Source organism: Artemia sp. Qi Xiang Cuo, chromosome 15 (assembly GCF_049724085.1).
Source record: "Artemia sp. Qi Xiang Cuo chromosome 15, ASM4972408v1, whole genome shotgun sequence".
Classification (NCBI taxonomy): Eukaryota; Metazoa; Arthropoda; class Branchiopoda; order Anostraca; family Artemiidae; genus Artemia; species Artemia sp. Qi Xiang Cuo.
Genome location: NC_142808.1, coordinates 37716712 through 37735899, shown reverse-complemented (window position 1 = coordinate 37735899; position 19188 = coordinate 37716712). Strand labels below are relative to the sequence as shown.

General features: G+C 36.0%; 1 protein-coding gene across 2 annotated transcripts; it reads left to right on the top strand.

Annotated features, from left to right (window-relative positions):
• The first annotated feature begins 1826 nt into the window (after positions 1–1826).
• On the top strand, positions 1827–17648 carry LOC148943636 (GTP-binding protein AGP-1-like). 2 transcript variants are annotated; one of them, XR_016142955.1, is made up of 4 exons: positions 1827–2017; positions 3900–4931; positions 6188–6317; positions 17119–17648. XR_016142955.1 is itself a non-coding variant. In XM_089101423.1 (3 exons), the coding sequence occupies exons 1-3, from the start codon at positions 2008–2010 to the stop codon at positions 17210–17212; spliced, it is 234 nt and encodes a 77-aa protein (XP_088957549.1). In that variant the 5' UTR covers positions 1827–2007; the 3' UTR covers positions 17213–17648. The 2 variants fall into 2 exon arrangements, 1 of the variants encoding a protein (XP_088957549.1); XM_089101423.1 differs by lacking the exon at positions 3900–4931.
• The last annotated feature ends 1540 nt before the right edge of the window (positions 17649–19188 follow it).

The following is a 19188-nucleotide window of genomic DNA, read 5'->3' as shown; positions in this document are numbered from 1 at the left end:
TTCACCCTTTTTCATATTAGTTAAGGTAAAAACAGCACACAGCGGTAACCTAATTTTTCCGCTTCAACACAGCTTCAAATTAAAGCTCACGCCCCTATTCGGCAATTAATAATGTTGATGGGTACATGATATCTGCTTCAAATACGACTCAAGTTCAATTAGTAGAGAATGTAGACAATTCATGCCAGTAAAAACAGCGGAAATGCCAGTGAAAATGCTGAAAGGCTGCCCCCCCCCCTCTAGAAATTACACAAGAATAATAAAACCTAACAATAAGCTAACCTGGTTCTACCAGGTTAGCTGCAAATTTGGTTCTTTGACATTCTTATTTGTTTGAGGGGTTTCAACCTTGCCTTGCATCAAGGATCACTCAGACTTGTTTAGTTTATGATAAACGATTTTACTACTAATACTTACAGTATTTCAAGCGATAGCCCTTTTGTTCAATGTAGTTGAAAGGTCTAGAAATTATGTCTTTGAAGATGACAACCCTCCTCCCATAGCCCTCAGGACAAGGGTCGTAAGTTATGCCTTTGGGACATTTAGTGTTTTTATAGAAATTTTTGTTGTAGAAGCTTCAAAAAGGGCTCATTTGATTGGAAATTGAGAGGACTAGTGCCCTTTTAATTAGTCGAAAGTGTCAGAGGGTAAATGTCTCCCTCCATGTCAATCATTTCCTCAAACACTTCCTGTCAATATTTCGATATAGCCATTATGTTAAGCCTATCAGAAAGGTCTGGAAATTATGTCTTCGAGGATACCAAATCCCTCCCCCCCACAACCCTCAGGGTAAGGTTTTTAAGTTTTGCCCTGGGGTGATATATGGTTTTTAAAGAAAGCTTTGTCGTAGCCACTTCAAAAAGGGCTTATTTGATTGGAAATTGAAAGGGCTAGTGCCTTTTTAGGATGAATAGTGATGTTGATATAAGCTGTATCTAACTATGTGACACTATCGAGACAAGGAGTGTCGGTCTAAAAGAAAAGTTTCTTTTAGTTCCAATTAGAGCCTAATTGCTATCCAAGGGACATCTATTTCCTGCCATTTTTGTAACGTTTCTTTTTTTTTTCTTACATTGAATGAAACTTTGCCATATGGAATATAAAACTTCTATGGAACATGTTCTTTAATGTTGCTTGTTTTTATATTCGATCCTTTCTTGTATCATTTCCTTCGTATTGGCCAAGTGTAGCAGCCTAACTACTTTTCAGGATTAAGAAATGTTCTTTTAGCGGTCTTAACTTGCAGCAGACTGTGGCTTGGGAAAAGCAGGCTGATTGCAAGTTTTTTGTTTTTTTTAACCAAAGACGCGTGATAGAATTCTTCAAAGAACTGTTTTGAATCATAGAAATAGGAAAATATTTGAAGTAGGAATTTCAAAATACCACCTTCCCATGTAAAATTTGCAGTTGATCTGCTCTTGAAAAATTCAATGACTTAGGACACCTGGAATGAAATTTCTCAAAAAAAGCTTCTCACTATAGCCAAAGCAAGAAACTAGGATACAGACTAGATGGATGAAAGAAATATTTCACAGTTTTCTAAAAGCGGCAAGTGAACAAAACTGTTAAAGTGGCCATCAGAACTGGTCAATTCCGACTTTGAGACGACATAGTCAAAGTGCTGAAATCTGAGCTAACAGGGGGGGGGGGGGGGTTATTAACAATGTTATGAACTCAAGAAGGATTAATGAGCTTATCATAACTATTTTTATAATTAATAAGAGGAAAGACTTCTTGAAGATGTCTGTGACTCTTCCTTTTTATTCTTATCGAAAAATATTTTTGTCGTGACTCTCATATTACAGTGACGGTATTTTTATTTGTAGGGCCCTTCGTTGATGGAGAATTCCGCCGTGCACGAACATCCTCGATTCATAGAAACACTCAACCGCATAAAACTGTATATGCTGGTCAAAGCGCGTCTGTGGTTCTCAACAAGGACTTTGACAATTTAATACGTAAAGGGATGGTGTTACTGTCCCCAGAGGCAAAACCAGAATCGACTGAATGCTTCAGCGTAAGTTTCTCTCTAAAGCATTTTTAAAGTTGGCTTATTGCTTCTTGATTTTTTTGCTAAATCTATTCAATAAGATAGATTACATCTGCTAATTTTTCAATGCAACCAAAAAATATAATTAATTCACTTTCAACTTCCTCTCGGTAAGATAATATAACACCAAATTTGATTAATCCTTACTAATTGAAAGTATTTAAAGACTACGCATGCTGTACCTTTGAGTTGTTGTGAATTCCTTGTGTGTCTAGACAACTTATGTGATCAAAACCGCCATAAATACTGTTTATGTTTTGTTATTGTTATTTAATTCAAGCTTTGGAATTAAAATCTGATGATAATTTCTTAACCATAATATTGTGTGAGATAATATAATACTTTATTGAGAAACGACTATCTCAGGCTAAATAAAAATAGCCGAATTTGCGTTTCACGTCAAATAATGTAAACACCAAAACATTTGGAACCACAAATGTAATGCAAGTCATAATCACAAAGAATAAGAGAAACAATCAGAAATACTGATAACTAAAGAAATGATTGTGTAAAAGACTAGATTAAAGAATACAGCTTAAAGATTGAAACACAGAAAAAACTAGAGCCAAAGAAGCATCAAAAATTGGCAAAAATGAATATGGCAATAGAAAAAGGTGAATAGTTACTGTGATAACACATCATCATAGACAATGCAAAAGTTCCGCCTAAGTAAAGAGCTGTGTGGGCACAGTGTAATATTTATTTATTTATTTTTATTTTTTTTTTTTACATAAAGAGAGTCGAAAGGATTTTTTTTGTTCAGGACCTATATTTGAAATTATTAAGGTGCTCCAAAATAAAGGGGATGAAAGTTTTCAAAATCTCTTGGCAACTGCATGGATTGGAGAGTTAGTTGGAATTGCTGTGGACGCTAAGTGGGGGAATCAAGGTCTAATGGGGTTGTGAAATCTGAAAGTAAAGTCCTCAGTGCGAGGATTGGGAGTGACATACTTTGCAAAACGCAAGCAAATTTTATCCCTCCCTTCTTTTAAGGTGGTAATGCATGCGGCTTTAAGGAGGAAAGAGTAGGGGATTTCACTCTCTTTGTAAATGATTCTAAGTGAACGCTTTTGGACTGACTCGAGTTTGTCTCTAAACTCACTTGAAAATTGTGAATACCGGACCGGATATGCATACTCCAATAAAGCCCTGACAAAGGATAAGTAAACACAGAGGGAATGTATTTTAAGGCATTTAAATTTATTTAAAAGTAGTGATGTGTTTGCTTGTTTAACAGTATTTCAAACCTACATGCCCCGCTTAAGATTACTAGAAATTGTGGCACTAATGGTTCATTTATACATTTTGGAAATCCATGCGGAAACCCGTCCGTATCTTTTTGGACGATGGCCCTGAAAACGCTACGTTTTAAGGCGAAGTTTTCAAATAAATGCATCAGTGTGACCCTCCTCTGAAAGCTGTTGAGCAGTAAAGAGCCAAATGACTCCATTTTTCTTGGTTTTCTTATAGCCTGGGTGAACAGTATCATACACGTTGGGGTAACCTTGAACCAATGTTACAAGATCGTGAAGTTTTTGATGATCCTTAGTCATGATTTTATTCATTTAAAAATCTTACCAGCAATCTGTCCTGATTCGACCAAATTGTTGCGGAAAGCTAGAGAGTTTTTCAAGCACGAAAACAGACTGAATCTCCGCACGGATTGCTAAATCCGGACGGATATCCGCTGTGTAAATGCACTATAAGGAGTTTAAGTTGACATTAGTGTTTCAGGTGGGGTAGGTATAGAAAAGATAGAGGGTAAAAGATAAAGGTAGGTATAGAGGGTAGATTTTAAGTAGTGAACCTTCAGTGTATTTGATTTAATGCTATCTACTTTTATATTTAGATTCTTAGCTTCATCCAAAAGGAGTTACTTCAAATATTCCTGTGACATACTTCAAGGATCGACAAGTTATCCATATAACCCCCCTCAAATGAGCCCCCCCCCCTGATCTTCTAATTGCCAGATTGTCATTAACTTTTGTTTACATTAAAATTTATGGTTTTTAACAGTTTATGAAAAGTTCTTCGTAAATTTTATGTTTTCACATTAAATCATACAGATTGAAATAGTTATTGTTTTCGGTTAAGTAGACATTTCATATCTTATTCACTTTTCCAAAAACCTTGCTGTCACTTTCCCAAAACCCTTGCTATTCCCATCGCTAAAGAATAAGCACGAACCCAGCTGGATATACTCTGGGTATTTCTTGAATTCAAACACAACTGAAGCATGGTCGTCAGTTCGCAAAAAAGTTCGGTTGTGTATATGTTTTACAACAGCCAACTGCCGAACACTTCCTGTGTATATCGTGGTTTCAGAGCCAGGGCAAAATTTAGTGGGGTGGTAAAGAACACAGATTTTCGCCTAAATAAAAGAAAGTATTAGTTAAGGTAAAAACAGCACACAGCGGTAACCTAATTTTTCCGCTTCAACACAGCTTCAAATTAAAGCTCATGCTCTATTCGGCAATTAGTAATGTTGATGGGTACATGATGGATCTGCTTCAAATACGACTCGAGTTTAATTAATAGAGAATGTAGACAATTCATGCCAGTAAAAACAGCGGGAATGCCAGTGAAAATGCTGAAAGGCTGCCCCCCCCCCTCTAGAAATTACACAAGAATAATAAAACACTGAAACACCTACCCGAGTTATATTTGACTTCGATCCAACTGCAAATGGCTGGAAAAGCCCCAGAGGTAGACCACGTATGAGATGGGCGGATATCATCCGCGAGCAACTCACGGCGTGGGGCATTGACCCCAATGAAGATCCTACCCTGGCACTAAACAGGCCACTCTGGAGACGACTGACGGCGCTGACGTGTGGTTGCCTCTACGCTGGCGACGCTGCCGAGCAAGAGCTTTAAGTCAAGTAAGTCAAGTCACCCCTTGTCTGTCCTTTCATAGGTAGTATTTGTAACATATTCTATTTTACTTTGAAGTTACTAAACACCATTCCCACCATAACTGCTAACTGCGTGGTGTCTGATATATCTGTTGACTCGTCAAATTGTAGCGAGAAACCATTCACATATTTCCAAGTCAGTTTTTAACTATGTTTCTATGTCTGTTGAAATTGCATGTATTCTTCTTGTCACTGTGTTATTTGACAACTGTAAGTCTTGTATTGCTGAGACAATCTCACATTTGTTAAAACATCCATCAAACAAACAATCGGCACCAGTCAAAAAAGTTCCTTAAACAACTCACCATCGATGAAAGGTTTCTTCTTTTTTGCAAGCATTTGAGATATTTTCAAAGAAGCAATAATGGCCTTTTCAGAAATTTCCACATGTCTGTGACAACAGTCTGTTGTGCTGTTAGACTTGATTTTAGATTACAGTTTTTCTTACTTCAGATATAAGAGGATAATTCACATTTAAAGTACCATGATTTGTCTGAAAGTGTTGTTCAACGTTGTTTTTTTTGGCACTGCAATGTTACCACCACACAACAAACAAACGCATTTATTTTTTAAATTAACGAAACAATATGATTCCTCCCAATCAGTGTTAAAATTATAGGGTCGTTGTCTTTTACTTGGTCCACTTATTTTGGGGATAAAATGAATAACAATAATAAAAAAAAATAATTGAACTACAATGTAATATCAATGTTATAGTGTAAGTCTGTTCTGCATTATATGCATAAATATATTATAACGAGAAATACAACTATCTCCTCAACAAAATAGTTTATTCAAGATCATTGCTTATGAATTCACGAAATAACGCACCTCGCTTTTAGCCTGTTAATTTTTTTTTTTTATATATATATAGAAAATTCCTAATTCGTGTTTCGTCTGACGAACATGTCTCTAATCTAACTGTCGCGACCCGAACAGGGCAGCAATCACAAATTCACAATGACAACAACGCGGTTCCAGGCAGGGAATGCTTTTGCGCATCACTCCATATAAACGCGGCAAATCCAAAGTGAGCAGATGATCGCCGAAGCAATCATAGTTATGTGCCTTGTGATTTAGCGCCTTCGGTGTTTATCGGATCAGTTCTTGGCGTTCGTTCCATTCGTTCACTTTCACAATTATCAGGAACTGATAATTCAGTTCCTCGAACGAAACCTCTACATGTACTGTATCTGTAGGGGTTTATAAGCTTTCTATTGCAGGTTTGGCATATGCTTTAGAACTTCCTGTGTTCGTTGTAATCACAAAGATTGATTTGGCGGATCATGCTTTAAAGGAAACATTGAAGCATCTGGAGGATCTTCTGCAGTCCTCTGGAAAAGCTCCCTTGAGGTAATCTTTGGTCATAATTCTTAATAGACAAGTCTTAATATCTTAGACCGAGAAACTGGCTTTCTAATTGCTTTTTTTGACGAAAGTGATTTTGAAATTGTCGAGATCCAACGTGACACGGAATTTTGGAAAAAGACATTGCCAAAGCTCCAATTCTTTTGGGAACATTGCTTGCTACCTTAGCTTATTGACTCAAGGTTCGTACGAAATATGGACATTCGTGAGCTTTCTGAGGTCAGAGAGGCTCAATCAAAACTGAAAGAAAAAAAAGATGATCTCTGTAAAGAAACGGAGAATTGACGAAACCTAATTTCAATGTTTGTCTAATCCCTCTGCTCATCTTCCCTAGGACAATTTGCCTATTCTTCACAGCTAAAAAATTGTCACCAAAGAGAAATTAAGATAAATAAAAATAATATTTATTGGACGTTTCTACTATGCTGAACAAAATGGCTGTCAAAACTTTTATCAGAAAATGTTTGAGACAAAAGAGCGTGGTAGGAGCGCTAGTTGCTCTCCATTCATTTTGATCACTTAAAAGGTTACTAGAGTTTTCAATGTCCGTTACAATGAACCTTTTTCTATTATTCTAAGAATACTGGTTCGATAAAATTATCACCAGGGGAAAAAACTAACAAAACAAAGCAAAAAACAAATAAGCACGCATCCGTGATCTTTCTTCTGGAAAAAATATATACAGAGTTCCACGTTTTCGCAAATGGAACTTTGGAACTTCTACGATATGGTTCTCTGATATGCTAAATCGTATGGTGCTATTTTGAATAAAATTCATTGACTTTTCAGGGAGATTCCTTCTTTTTTTCAAAAACCAGGCAAATTTTCTCAGGCTCTGTTCTTTTGAAGGGTAACATTAAAGTTAATGAATCTCATATATTTGGAATCAGTATGAAAATCTAATTCTTTAGATGTATCTTATATTATCAAAATTCTGTTTTTAGAGTTTTGGTTACTATTGGGCTGAGTTGCTTCTTACTTACAGTTTGTGACCACGAACTGTTTGATTTCAAAACCCCTTCAGTTAAGTATGAGAAATCACGTTTTTTCAACTGAAAGTAGGGAGTATCATTAAAACTTAGAACAAACATAAATTATTATGTATATAAGGGGGATGCCACCTCCTAAATACTCGACTCTTTACGGTAAATTTTTTTTTTTTTTATTTCCAAAAAAAACTTCTGATTTTAATTAGAGGGCCCTTGTATTTCAGTAGTCTCTCTGAAAAAATTAGGGCAATAAGTCAAACTTTAGCATAAAGAGTAAGATATTGAGGAAGGGATAGCCCCCAGAGATAAGTAATTATTTCTGTTGAAAAACCTCAAAATATCTCAGTCCCGTGTTTTTCTTACAAGTACAGCGTCTACATTGCCCGTCTTGAGTCAACCCAACCCCCCCCCCCCCTCAATGCGATTCCAGTTGGCAAGCTCATTTAGTATGAACAATCTCAGTCACCCAGTTACCTGCAATTCATGTGGAAAAGGTCGGTCATTAATTTATGAATCATTGTTGGTCTAGAATTGCTTTCAAATGGCTTGCAGAACTGATAGACTACTCGAAATGCCCTTATTTACTTCTACTTACTTACTTACTAATTTACTTACTTACTTACTAATTTACTTACTTATTCGAAATACCATTAATATAGATATTTTCCAATAATTCACATAATTTCAACTTTAAGTTCATTTTATTTTTTAATATTTAATTTGTGATCTTTTTTTTGAAGAAATGCCTGGAAAATCTGCTCCTCTTCCTCCATGTAAAAGTCCCTCCCCCTACGGAAAAACTCTCACAGAGAAATTTTCACCCATATAAACCCCCTCTCTCCGTCAGAAAAATTCCTCCTAACAATTCCATTCTAGATCCCTCAATAGAGAATTTCTCTCGCCAAAATTCCCCATGAAGAATTTCTTCCGTGAAAATCCCCCCCCCCCCCTGGAAAGAAAATTCGTTTTAACATCGCCACATGTAAAATTGAGTTGGTAAAGAGAAAGTACGACAAACAAAAACAATATCGAATTTTGTTCAGGCAGCAGTGTAAATGTAATTTTTTACTTTGTTTTTGAGTTAATATTGAATGCCATTTCTGTCATCCCTTGTTTTTAGGTTATAAAATTTTTGTGGGAATCGTTAAGTTAAATTTATCGTATTCTAAGATCCAACAAATAGGAATCAAATTATATTTTTGCTTACAATTTGCTCTTTTAGTAGTCTAGAAAATGATTCTATGAGAGGGAAGGTTTGGTAAAATTTGTAAACTTCAGAAAAAATTTTGTACCTTTTTGCTTTGTGTCCTAACAGTTTTTAAATCTAATAGGAAGCCAGCTTTTTATAGCTGGCTTCCAATAGCAGGGAAAGCCAACTATTCCCTGCATTAGCACAGACAAACACATGGGCGTGTTTTGTGCGTCTGTCTATTTGGGTTTTCGTGTTATGAACATGTGTCGGTTTACCTCCCTATTGACAATTTTCTGCAATAGTTCAGTTTCACCTTTATTAGCGATTTAAGTTGTATCTATTTTTAAAGCCTGGCTATTGAAGAAATATGAGAAGGATATTTATCCGGGTTAACGGAGTAGTATTGTCTACGTGAAGAGAGGTTTCATGTAAACCAATATTTTTGTTTACGGCCGTTTCAAGTAAAAGAGGTATTCGTAGAAAGTAAGAAAGTGGCTCATTCGTTCAGAACTTGAAAGTTCCAGTGCCCTTATTGTTCCGAGATGCCCTTATAGTTAAGAGACCCAAAGTGATTTAGGGGCAAAATCCTTCTACTCTTCTTGTCGTTTTAATCGCATTGGATCAAATTTATTAATTATATATTTCTCTCAGAATGATCAAAACTTAATAGGAGTTAAGACCTAAACAACCCCTAGGGCGAAGGCCAAAAATTATGGAACTGGTCAAATCTTCACAAATACACTTTAATAGAAAAGGGAATTGCTGCACTTTCTTAAAACTCGAATCACTCAAAAATATTAAATCTTTATAATTGTGGGTATAACCTGAGCCGGTTTGGATCCTTATGGTAGCATTGTCAGGTGTTGTATAATTGAAGGTATTTAGGTGTTATTTTAATCCTTCAAATACCTCTAGCCCCTCCAACGTGAACAACGCAGTTTTTGGTGTTATCTCTATAATAACTGCATACTTATCTTATAACAAAAAATAATTTCTTGGTGAAAATAAGGGTTAGAAATTTACTAGGGGAATATGGATAAGGGTAAGACACTGCAACCTGAGGGGATGTGAGAACCATTGTAGCCCAACTGTTATCTGTGGTAATGCCTTTACGTCTTTAATTTTTATTTTATTATTGATTTTAATTTCTGGTTGTTTTATGTTTAACGCCTGTTGTATTACTTTATTTTGCTCTTTTTTGGTTTTTCGATGGCTTTTTACATTTCTTCTAAAGCTTTTTTTTTAATTAATTTAATTGGTAAGGCCCTGTAAGATTTAAAACCTGACTTATTTTAAAGGTACAATTTATCCTTGGTTCAGCAGATCATTTTATATATATATATATATATATATATATATATATATATATATATATATATATATATATATATATATATATATATATATATATATATATATATATATATATATATATATATAATTTTCCCTGTTGTCTCTGAATATGTTTGTTTGTTATGGAATGGCAGTGTGGTCTTCGTCGCTATTTAAAAAATAACAAATTTAGCTTTATCAAATAGAAAGGATATGAGACCAGTCATTGGCTAATAACTGATACTGATGGTCATTGGCTATAACTGACCTGCTTTGGCTAATAACTGATAATACAAATTTCAGCAAATAGAAAAGATTATCTAAGGGTCCTATCTTTATATGGTGTAACAGAATAAAGTGACTTGTGCTATGTATGAAAATAATATTGTTGATGTTATGGTAGGAACGGAAATTTGTGACTAGATTAGTACCTAGGCAGAAATTAAACATGGGTGTGTCTTATGCGTTTTTAAATGGACAATTTTGATGGATTTTCTGCAAATACTCTGGGAGAGCACGATACTAAATGGAACGATACAGTACCACTAAAATCAGATTAGGGATAAGATTTGGGAGTCTGGGATACTAGCCAAATAAATGAATTTGGAGGCTTTGAGAGTTCAGGGTACGATATTTGTTTTCAAGATTGATGTTGAATACATCCAAGTTGCTTAAATTAGGAATAAGTGGTAAATAGATTCTGAGAAAATAGACTTCACACCAAGATATATCTTGGAATAATGATTAGGATACTAATCATTATTCATATTTAGGTTGCTCATTTGACGGACTGTGCCAAAGGAGAAGGTCACAAAAAGTGTAATACGTTTATACTATCTAGGGATAGAATGAAGGAGCAGATAAGAGAGTTGTATCACCTCTGGAATTTAGGTTGCCCAAATTCATGCTTTTTGGAATCCAGTAGGGGCCAAACGAGAAGAAGTATATCCTCGGATAGTGTTGGAAAAGATAGGAAAGGTGGATTTATATGAGCAGAGCTTTCATTAAAGGGATCAAACTGGGAAATTGAAGGAAGCGCGGTAGAGGAAGAGTTTGCCCTTCTGTCTTGGCCGAAGGGGTGCCTTGATTTTGCGACGAGTCGTCAGTAGTAGCGATAAACATTGAAGATATATTTAAAGAGCCCAAGGCCTTTGATAGTACCTTAATTTAAATATACTTATTGAATGCACTTAAATTATACCTGATTTTACATCATTTATAAATGAGCTAGAGATTTTCTTCTTTTCTTTATCTTCTTTTTTTCTTTTTTTTTCACAAATGACTTTTGCAGTCTGAATGGAGCATTATAAAAACTCAAAATGTGGATTTGTTGAAACCTGACTTGCCTGTGAATATTTTAACGCAGATATCGAGATAATTGATATTCTGCAAGTAATTTGTAAGATTTCTCAATAAAATGCGGTTTCCTGTTAACGGTAACAGTTTCCTTCGTTTCCAGCTGAATTCTACACTTTATATATGGTAAAAGTGTATACTTCATGCATACTAGTACTACTAACAGCTCACTGCAGCACCAAGCCGCCTGGGGCCAACACAGTGATGCACGCTCCTCCATCCCAATCGATTCAAAGCCTTCCTCTTTACACCCTCCAGGAAGTAGCCATTTCCTTAAATCTCTCCTTATGACATCCTCCATCCCCTAACCGAGGACGACCTGCTTTTTGTTTAGCCCTAGATGGTTGGCGGAAAAGGACAATCTTTGGCAATCTGTCATCCTTCATCTGTAGAACGTGCCCTAACCATCTCAACCTATCTCTAATTAAAGCCCTAGAAATTGGGGCTTAAATCACACCTTTTGCCCAGCCTACTGTTTGAAATACGGTCAGTCAGTCGGGTACCTAAAACAGTCCATAGGCAATTTCTCAGGAAAACATCTATCAAAATTTTGAGATAGCCATTTTGTTCAATATACTTGAAAGTCTTGGAAATTATATCTTTGAGCAGGAAAATCCCCCCACAGTCTTCAGGGCAAGGGTTATAAGTTATGCCCTTGGGGTATATAAGGTTTTTATTGAAAGATTTGTCATAGAAGCTTCAAAGAGGGCTTATTCAATTGGAAATTTAAATGGCTAGTGCCCTTTTTAATGGTCGAAAGTAATTGGAGGGCAACTGACCCCTCTCTCATAAAATCATAACCCCAACACATACGATCAAAATTTTGAGATTGCCATTTTTTCAACGTAGTTGAAAGTTCTGGAAATTAGATCGTTGAGGATGACAACCCCCCCACAGCCCTCAGGGTAATGGTTATAAGTTATGCCCTGGGGGCATATGATGTTTTTATAGAAGGAGTTGTCGTAGAAACTTCAAAAAGGGCTCATTCGATTGGAAGTTGAAAAGGCAAAAGCCCTTTTTAATAATCCAAGGTGATTGAAGAACAACCAACCCCCTTCTCACGCCCACCATTTCCCCAAACACATCCAATCAAAATTTTGAGATATTTATTTTTTCAACGTAGTTGAAAGTTCTGGAAATTAGCTCTTTGAGGATGAACCCCCCCCCCCCCCTGCAACCTCAGGGCACGGGTTGTAAGTTATGGCCTGGGGGCATATATGGTTTTTACAGAGTTTTGTCGTAGAAACTTCAAAAAGGGCTCATTTGATTGGAAATTGTAAGGGCTAGTGTCCTGTTGAATAGTCGAAAGTGAATGGAGAGCAACTAACCCCCCTCTTGCGTCCACCATTTCCCCAATAACATTCAATCAAAGTTCTGAGATAGCCATTTTATTCAACGTAGTTGAAAGTTCTTGAAATTATGTATTTGAGGATGACAAACCCACGAGAGCCCCCAAGGCAAAGGTTGTAAGTTATGCCCTGGGGGCATTTGAAGTTTTTATGGATAGCGTTGTTGTAGAAACTTCAAAACGGCCTCATTTCAATTGGAAATTGAGAGGGCTGGTGCCCTTTTTAGTATTCAAAAGTGATTGGAGGGTAACTAACCCCAATCTCACGCTCACCATTTCACCAAACACATCCAATGAAAATTTTTCAGATAGCCCTATTGTTCAACGTAGTTGAAAGGTCTAGAAATTATGTCTTTGAAGATGACAACCCTCCTCCCATAGCCCTCAGGACAAGGGTCGTAAGTTATGCTTTTGGGACATTTAGTGTTTTTATAGAAATTTTTGTTGTAGAAGCTTCAAAAAGGGCTCATTTGATTGGAAATTGAGAGGACTAGTGCCCTTTTTATTAGTCGAAAGTGTCAGAGGGTAAATGTCTCCCTCCATGTCTATCATTTCCTCAAACACTTCCTGTCAATATTTCGATATAGCCATTATGTTAAACCTATTAGAAAGGTCTGGAAATTATGTCTTCGAGGATGCCAAATCCCTTACCCCCATAACCCTCAGGGTAAGGTTTTTAAGTTTTGCCCTGGGGTGATATATGGTTTTTAAAGAAAGTTTTGTCGTAGAAACTTCAAAAAGGGCTCATTTGATTGGAAATTGAAAGGGCTAATGCCCTTTTTAATAGTCAAAACTGAATGGAGAGCAACTAACCCCACTCTCACGCCCACCATAACACTAAACACATTCAATCAAAGTTTTGAGAAAGCCATTTTGTTCAACGTAGTTGAAAATTCTGGAAATTAAGTATTTGAGGATGACAAACCCCCGAGAGCTCCCAACACACACGGATTGATAATCAGACGCTCTAGTGCATTTTTAAGATTCAAAGTGATCAGAGTGTAGCTACCCTCTCCCCCCTACACACACGTTATATTGTCCCGAAATGCGTCTAATAGAAATAACGAGATAGTCATTCTATTCAAAATAGTCTAAATGTCATATAACAAGGCTTTTGGGGTTGAAACAAACCCCAGAGACTTAGGGCAAGGGTTGTAAGTTAGGCCCAGGGTGTATTAAAGGTTTTTATGGAAGGGATGGTTGTTTAACTTCAGAAAAGGCTCACTCTTTCTCCCTGGAAAAGATTCTGTCAATATAAAACGAACAGAAATTAATCAAAAAAACTTTTTGCACAAAATAAGTTTTTTTTAAAAAAAAGTAAAGAACTCCACCAAACCAAAAATGAACAAAAATAGAATCAAATAATCTACCAAGCATACAACTACCACTAATCAGTATTAATAAATAAATGAAAAAAAAAAGAATTAAAATATGTCAAACTCAAAACGAGCAGAAATTAATCTGAGTAGGTTTCTAAACCCATAATTTCTAAGAGCCATGCTATAATTTGTACTTTACTGAAAAAAATTCTTTTAAATGTTTTCACTTTTATAACTTTAAGAAATCAAAAATTAATTAAGATTTTAAGGAATAAATAACCTTAAAACTCTATTTATCCTTCTTATGAGTGTGTCTACATTCCTCAAAGAAAGGGCATGAGCGTCTTCGTTTTGTATAGTTGGGGTGCGGGTAAGTGAAAAATATTCGCTCTAATTACCGTAATGGCTCTGAAAATCGATGACCGTTAGATTCAAGTAATAATTTCAAAAATTAACCACATTGTTTGAGATACGACTGAAAAAAAAAAGAAAGAATTTTTTAAATCACTAACCAAGGAAAAAGAGAAGAACGTGCTTGGGCACATATTTTTTTTTTTTTTTTTTGATTAAGCTAAAACGACAAAATAGTAGCGAGAAAAACGAGGAAAAAAGAGAAAACCGAGGATTATACAAGCCAGTGAAAATTGTGGAATAAAATGCAAATCTTTTGGTCAAGATTAAGTTACTAGGAAGTACAGATTGATTAAATAATGATGGCTCATTTTCTAAAAATTTGCTGAGATGCTTTCTGTCTCAGACTAAACGTAGCCTGGAAGTGGGACGTCTTTAGTAAAATAGTATTTTATTTTTGCCTTTTTAAGAGTTGTCCTTCGCTAGACGTTTCAAACCTGATAGATTACCTTAGCTAAATTAATAAATTCCCTATTTATCAGCTAATGACCTTTGCCGTAGACTTGAAACCCGGTTATGTAAATTACAAAAAAAATATTGTTACTGCAAATGTTCAGTCTTAGGCTTAATACAGAAACAGCTAAAATATTGTAGTTTTCGGTCTTTTGTAAACTTATGTGATCAAAACCGCCATAAATACTGTTTATGTTTTGTTATTGTTATTTAATTCAAGCTTTGGAATTAAAATCTGATGATAATTTCTTAACCATAATATTGTGTGAGATAATATAATACTTTATTGAGAAACGACTATCACAGGCTAAATAAAAATAGCCGAATTCGCGTTTCACGTCAAATAATGTTAACACCAAAACATTTGGAACCACAAATGTAATGCAAGTCATAATCACAAAGAATAAGAGAAACAATCAGAAATACTGATAACTAAAGAAATGATTGTGTAAAAGACTAGATTAAAGAATACAGCTTAAAGATTGAAACACAGAAAAAACTAGAACCAAAGAAGCATCAAAAATTGGCAAAAATGAATATGGCAATAGAAAAAGGTGAATAGTTACTGTGATAACGCATCATCATAGACAATGCAAAAGTTCCGCCTAAGTAAAGAGCTGTGTGGGCACAGTGTAATATTTATTTATTTATTATTTTTTTGTGTACATAAAAAGAGACGAAAGGATTTTTTTTGTTCAGGACCTATATTTGAAATTATTAAGGTGCTCCAAAATAAAGGGGATGAAAGTTTTCAAAATCTCTTGGCAACTGCATGGATTGGAGAGTTAGTTGGAATTGCTGTAGACGCTAAGTGGGGGAATCAAGGTCTAATGGGGTTGTGAAATCTGAAAGTAAAGTCCTCAGTGCGAGGATTGGGAGTGACATACTTTGCAAAACGCAAGCAAATTTTATCCCTCCCTTCTTTTAAGGTGGTAATGCATGCGGCTTTAAGGAGGAAAGAGTAGGGGATTTCACTCTCTTTGTAAATGATTCTAAGTGAACGCTTTTGGACTGACTCGAGTATGTCTCTAAACTCTCTTGAAAATTGTGAATACCGGACTGGATATGCATACTCCAATAAAGCCCTGACAAAGGATAAGTAAACACAGAGGGAATGTATTTTAAGGCATTTAAATTTATTTAAAAGTAGTGATGTGTTTGCTTGTTTAACAGTATTTCAAACCTACATGCCCCGCTTAAGATTACTAGAAATTGTGACACTAATGGTTCATTTACACATTTTGGAAATCCATGCGGAAACCCGTCCGTATCTTTTTGGACGATAGCCCTGAAAACGCTACGTGTTAAGGCGAAGTTTTCAAATAAATGCATCAGTGGGACCCTCCTCTGAAAGCTGTTGAGCAGTAAAGAGTCAAATGACACCATTTTTCTTGATTTTCTTATAGCCTGGGTGAACAGTATCATACACGTTGGGGTAATTTTGAACCAATGTTACAAGATCGTGAAGTTTTTGATGATCCTTAGTCATGGTTTTATTCATTTAAAAATCTTACCAAAAATCGGTCCTGATTCGACCAAATTGTTGCGGAAAGCTAGAGAGTTTTTCAAGCACGAAAACAGACTGAATCTCCGCACGGATTGCTAAATCCGGACGGATTTCCGCTGTGTAAATGCACTATAAGGAGTTTAAGTTGACATTAGCGTTTCGGGTGGGGTAGGTATAGAAAAACGAGGGTAGATTTTAAGTAGTGAACCTTCATTGTATTTGATTTAGTGCTATCTACTTTTATATTTAGATTCTTAGCCTCATCCAAAAGGAGTTACTTCAAATACTCCTGTGACATACTTCAAGGATCGACAAGTCATCCATATAACCCCCCTCAAATGACCCCGCCCCCTCCCCCTCATCCTTAAGTTTTAAACTATTATAACATTTCTTTTAAGACACAAGAGAAAGATATTTATTCAAAGGGCAGTAGAACATGGAAAATGCTCAATTGCTTGAAATACTGTAAGTATTAGTAGTAAAATCGTTTATCATAAACTAAACAAGTCTGAGTGATCCTTGATGCAAGGCAAGGTTGAAACACCTCAAACAAGTAAGAATGTCAAAGAACCAAATTTGCAGCTAACCTGGTAGAACCAGGTTAGCTTATTGTTAGGTTTTATTTTTTTGTGTAATTTCTAGAGGGGGGGGCAGCCTTTCAGCATTTTCACTGGCATTTCCGCTGTTTTTACTGGCATGAATTGTCTACATTCTCTACTAATTGAACTTGAGTCGTATTTGAAGCAGATATCATGTACCCATCAACATTATTAATTGCCGAATAGGGCTTGAGCTTTAATTTGAAGCTGTGTTGAAGCGGAAAAATTAGGTTACCGCTGTGTGCTGTTTTTGCCTTAACTAATACTTTCTTTTATTTAGGCGAAAATCTGTGTTCTTTACCACCCAACTGAATTTTGCTCTGGCTCTGAAACTACAGTATACACAGGAAGTGTTCGGCAATTGGCTGTTGTAAAAGATATACACAACCGAAGTTTTTTGCGCACTGACGACCATGCTTCAGTTGTGTTTAAATTCAAGAAATAACCAGAATATATCCAGCCGGGTTCGTCCTTATTCTTTAGCGATGGGAACAGCAAGGGTTTTGGAAAAGTGACAGCAAGGTTTTTGGAAAAGTGAATAAGATATGAAATGTCTACTTAACCGAAATCAATAACTATTTCAATCTGTATGATTTAATGTGAAAACATAAAATTTACGAAGAACTTTTCATAAACTTTTAAAAACCATAAATTTTAATGTTAACAAAAGTTAATGACAATCTGGCAATTAGAAGATCAAGGGGGGCTATTGTCCCGCTCTAATTTGTAGTATTTTTTAAGCTCGAGTTGAAATTGTCCCACTCTTATTTGTAGTAATTTCTTTTTTTAAAGCTCGAGTTGAATCCTTATTCTCATTTCTATTGCTAATAGGTTTAATCTGCTCATCTCTAGTTTTATCTGTTTTTTTTTACGGTTTGTGTTATATACATTATAATCTTTCTTCATTTTTGGTTATATTTAATAAATGGCTGAGTTTCTTCTCTTTTGTGAATTTCAGAATTTGGCAGATAAATAGTTGAATAGGGTTACCGTCCCCACATGCCTCCTAAATACTAGAATATAATTTGCACTTTACTGAAAACAATCCTTATTTTGAGCTATTTATTTCTATTTCTCATAAGATCAGAGAATAATCACCATCATAGCCAAGATTACTGAAAAACAAAGGATTGTATACTAAACATGCTGTGATATGTTCTGGTCTTTAGGAGGCACGGGGGCACCAGTCCTACTCCTCTGCTCGTTTTGAACTTGCTCGTTTTGAAAGCTACGGGCCTGAGAAACATTACCTGATTTTCAAAAAATGGGTCAGACACCCCCCGAAGTCAAACAATCTTAACAAAATTTGCACGATCGGATTCAGCGTATCAGAGAACCTACACTAGAGGTTTCAGGCTGCCAGGAGGGCAAATAGCGCCCTTCCCACACCCCCTTTCCTCAAAATCATCCAATCAAAATTTTGAGGTAGCCATTCGGCTCAGCATAGTTGAAAGATCCAATTACTATGTCTTTGGGGATGACTTGACCCCCACAGACCCTGGACAAAGGTCTGTAAGTTATGAATTTTGCCCATTGTTTGCGTACATTAGCCTGATTGTTATTGAGAAGCATGCATACATTTTTCAGAGGGGAGATTTCTGCTGGGGGGTGGTTATCCATGGAGAGATTTTTCTGTGGCAAGGAAATTTACAGGGGTGAATTTTCCAGAGAAAATTTTACACTGTGGGATTTGACAGAATTTTTATACGAAATCATTTGTCTTTCTTTCTTTTTGTCAACTCAATCTTGTAAGTGAAGATATCCCGGGGGAAATTTTCAGCGGGTTTGGAATCGTCTGGGAGATTTTTCAGAGGAAGGGGAGGGAGTTTTCCCGCGAGACAAATTATCCATAGGAGAATTTCCCGTAGGAGAAATTCTCAATGGTGGAATTTTCTGCCAAAATAACTTCCCAGTGGGGGGGGGGGGGGGGTCCAGGAAAATTTTCCACAGAAGGTGGGGTTTCTAGAGCATGCTTTCAATGAAAGCATGCCGAGAATTTTTTTTTTTTTAGGCAGATTCGCTTGCAAGAAATTTTACAGGAATAGGGAGGGGGAATTAGCAAGGATGAGACTCTCTGGAAGAAACTTTACGGTGGGGGATATTTTACATGAGAGGAGCTTTTTGCGGACAGTTTACCATGAGGGAAGTGAATTTTTCATGTAGGTTGCCGGATTTACCAGGATTGTTTGAAAAACGATCAGATATTAAATAAAAAAAAAAAAGATCAGAAATTTAAGTTTTTTCAACTAAAAGTAAGGGGAAAAATTATAATTTAAAACTAAAAGAAATTATTCCATATATGTGGGGGTGGCCCCCCTCCTCAATACCTTGCTCTTTACGATAAAGTTTG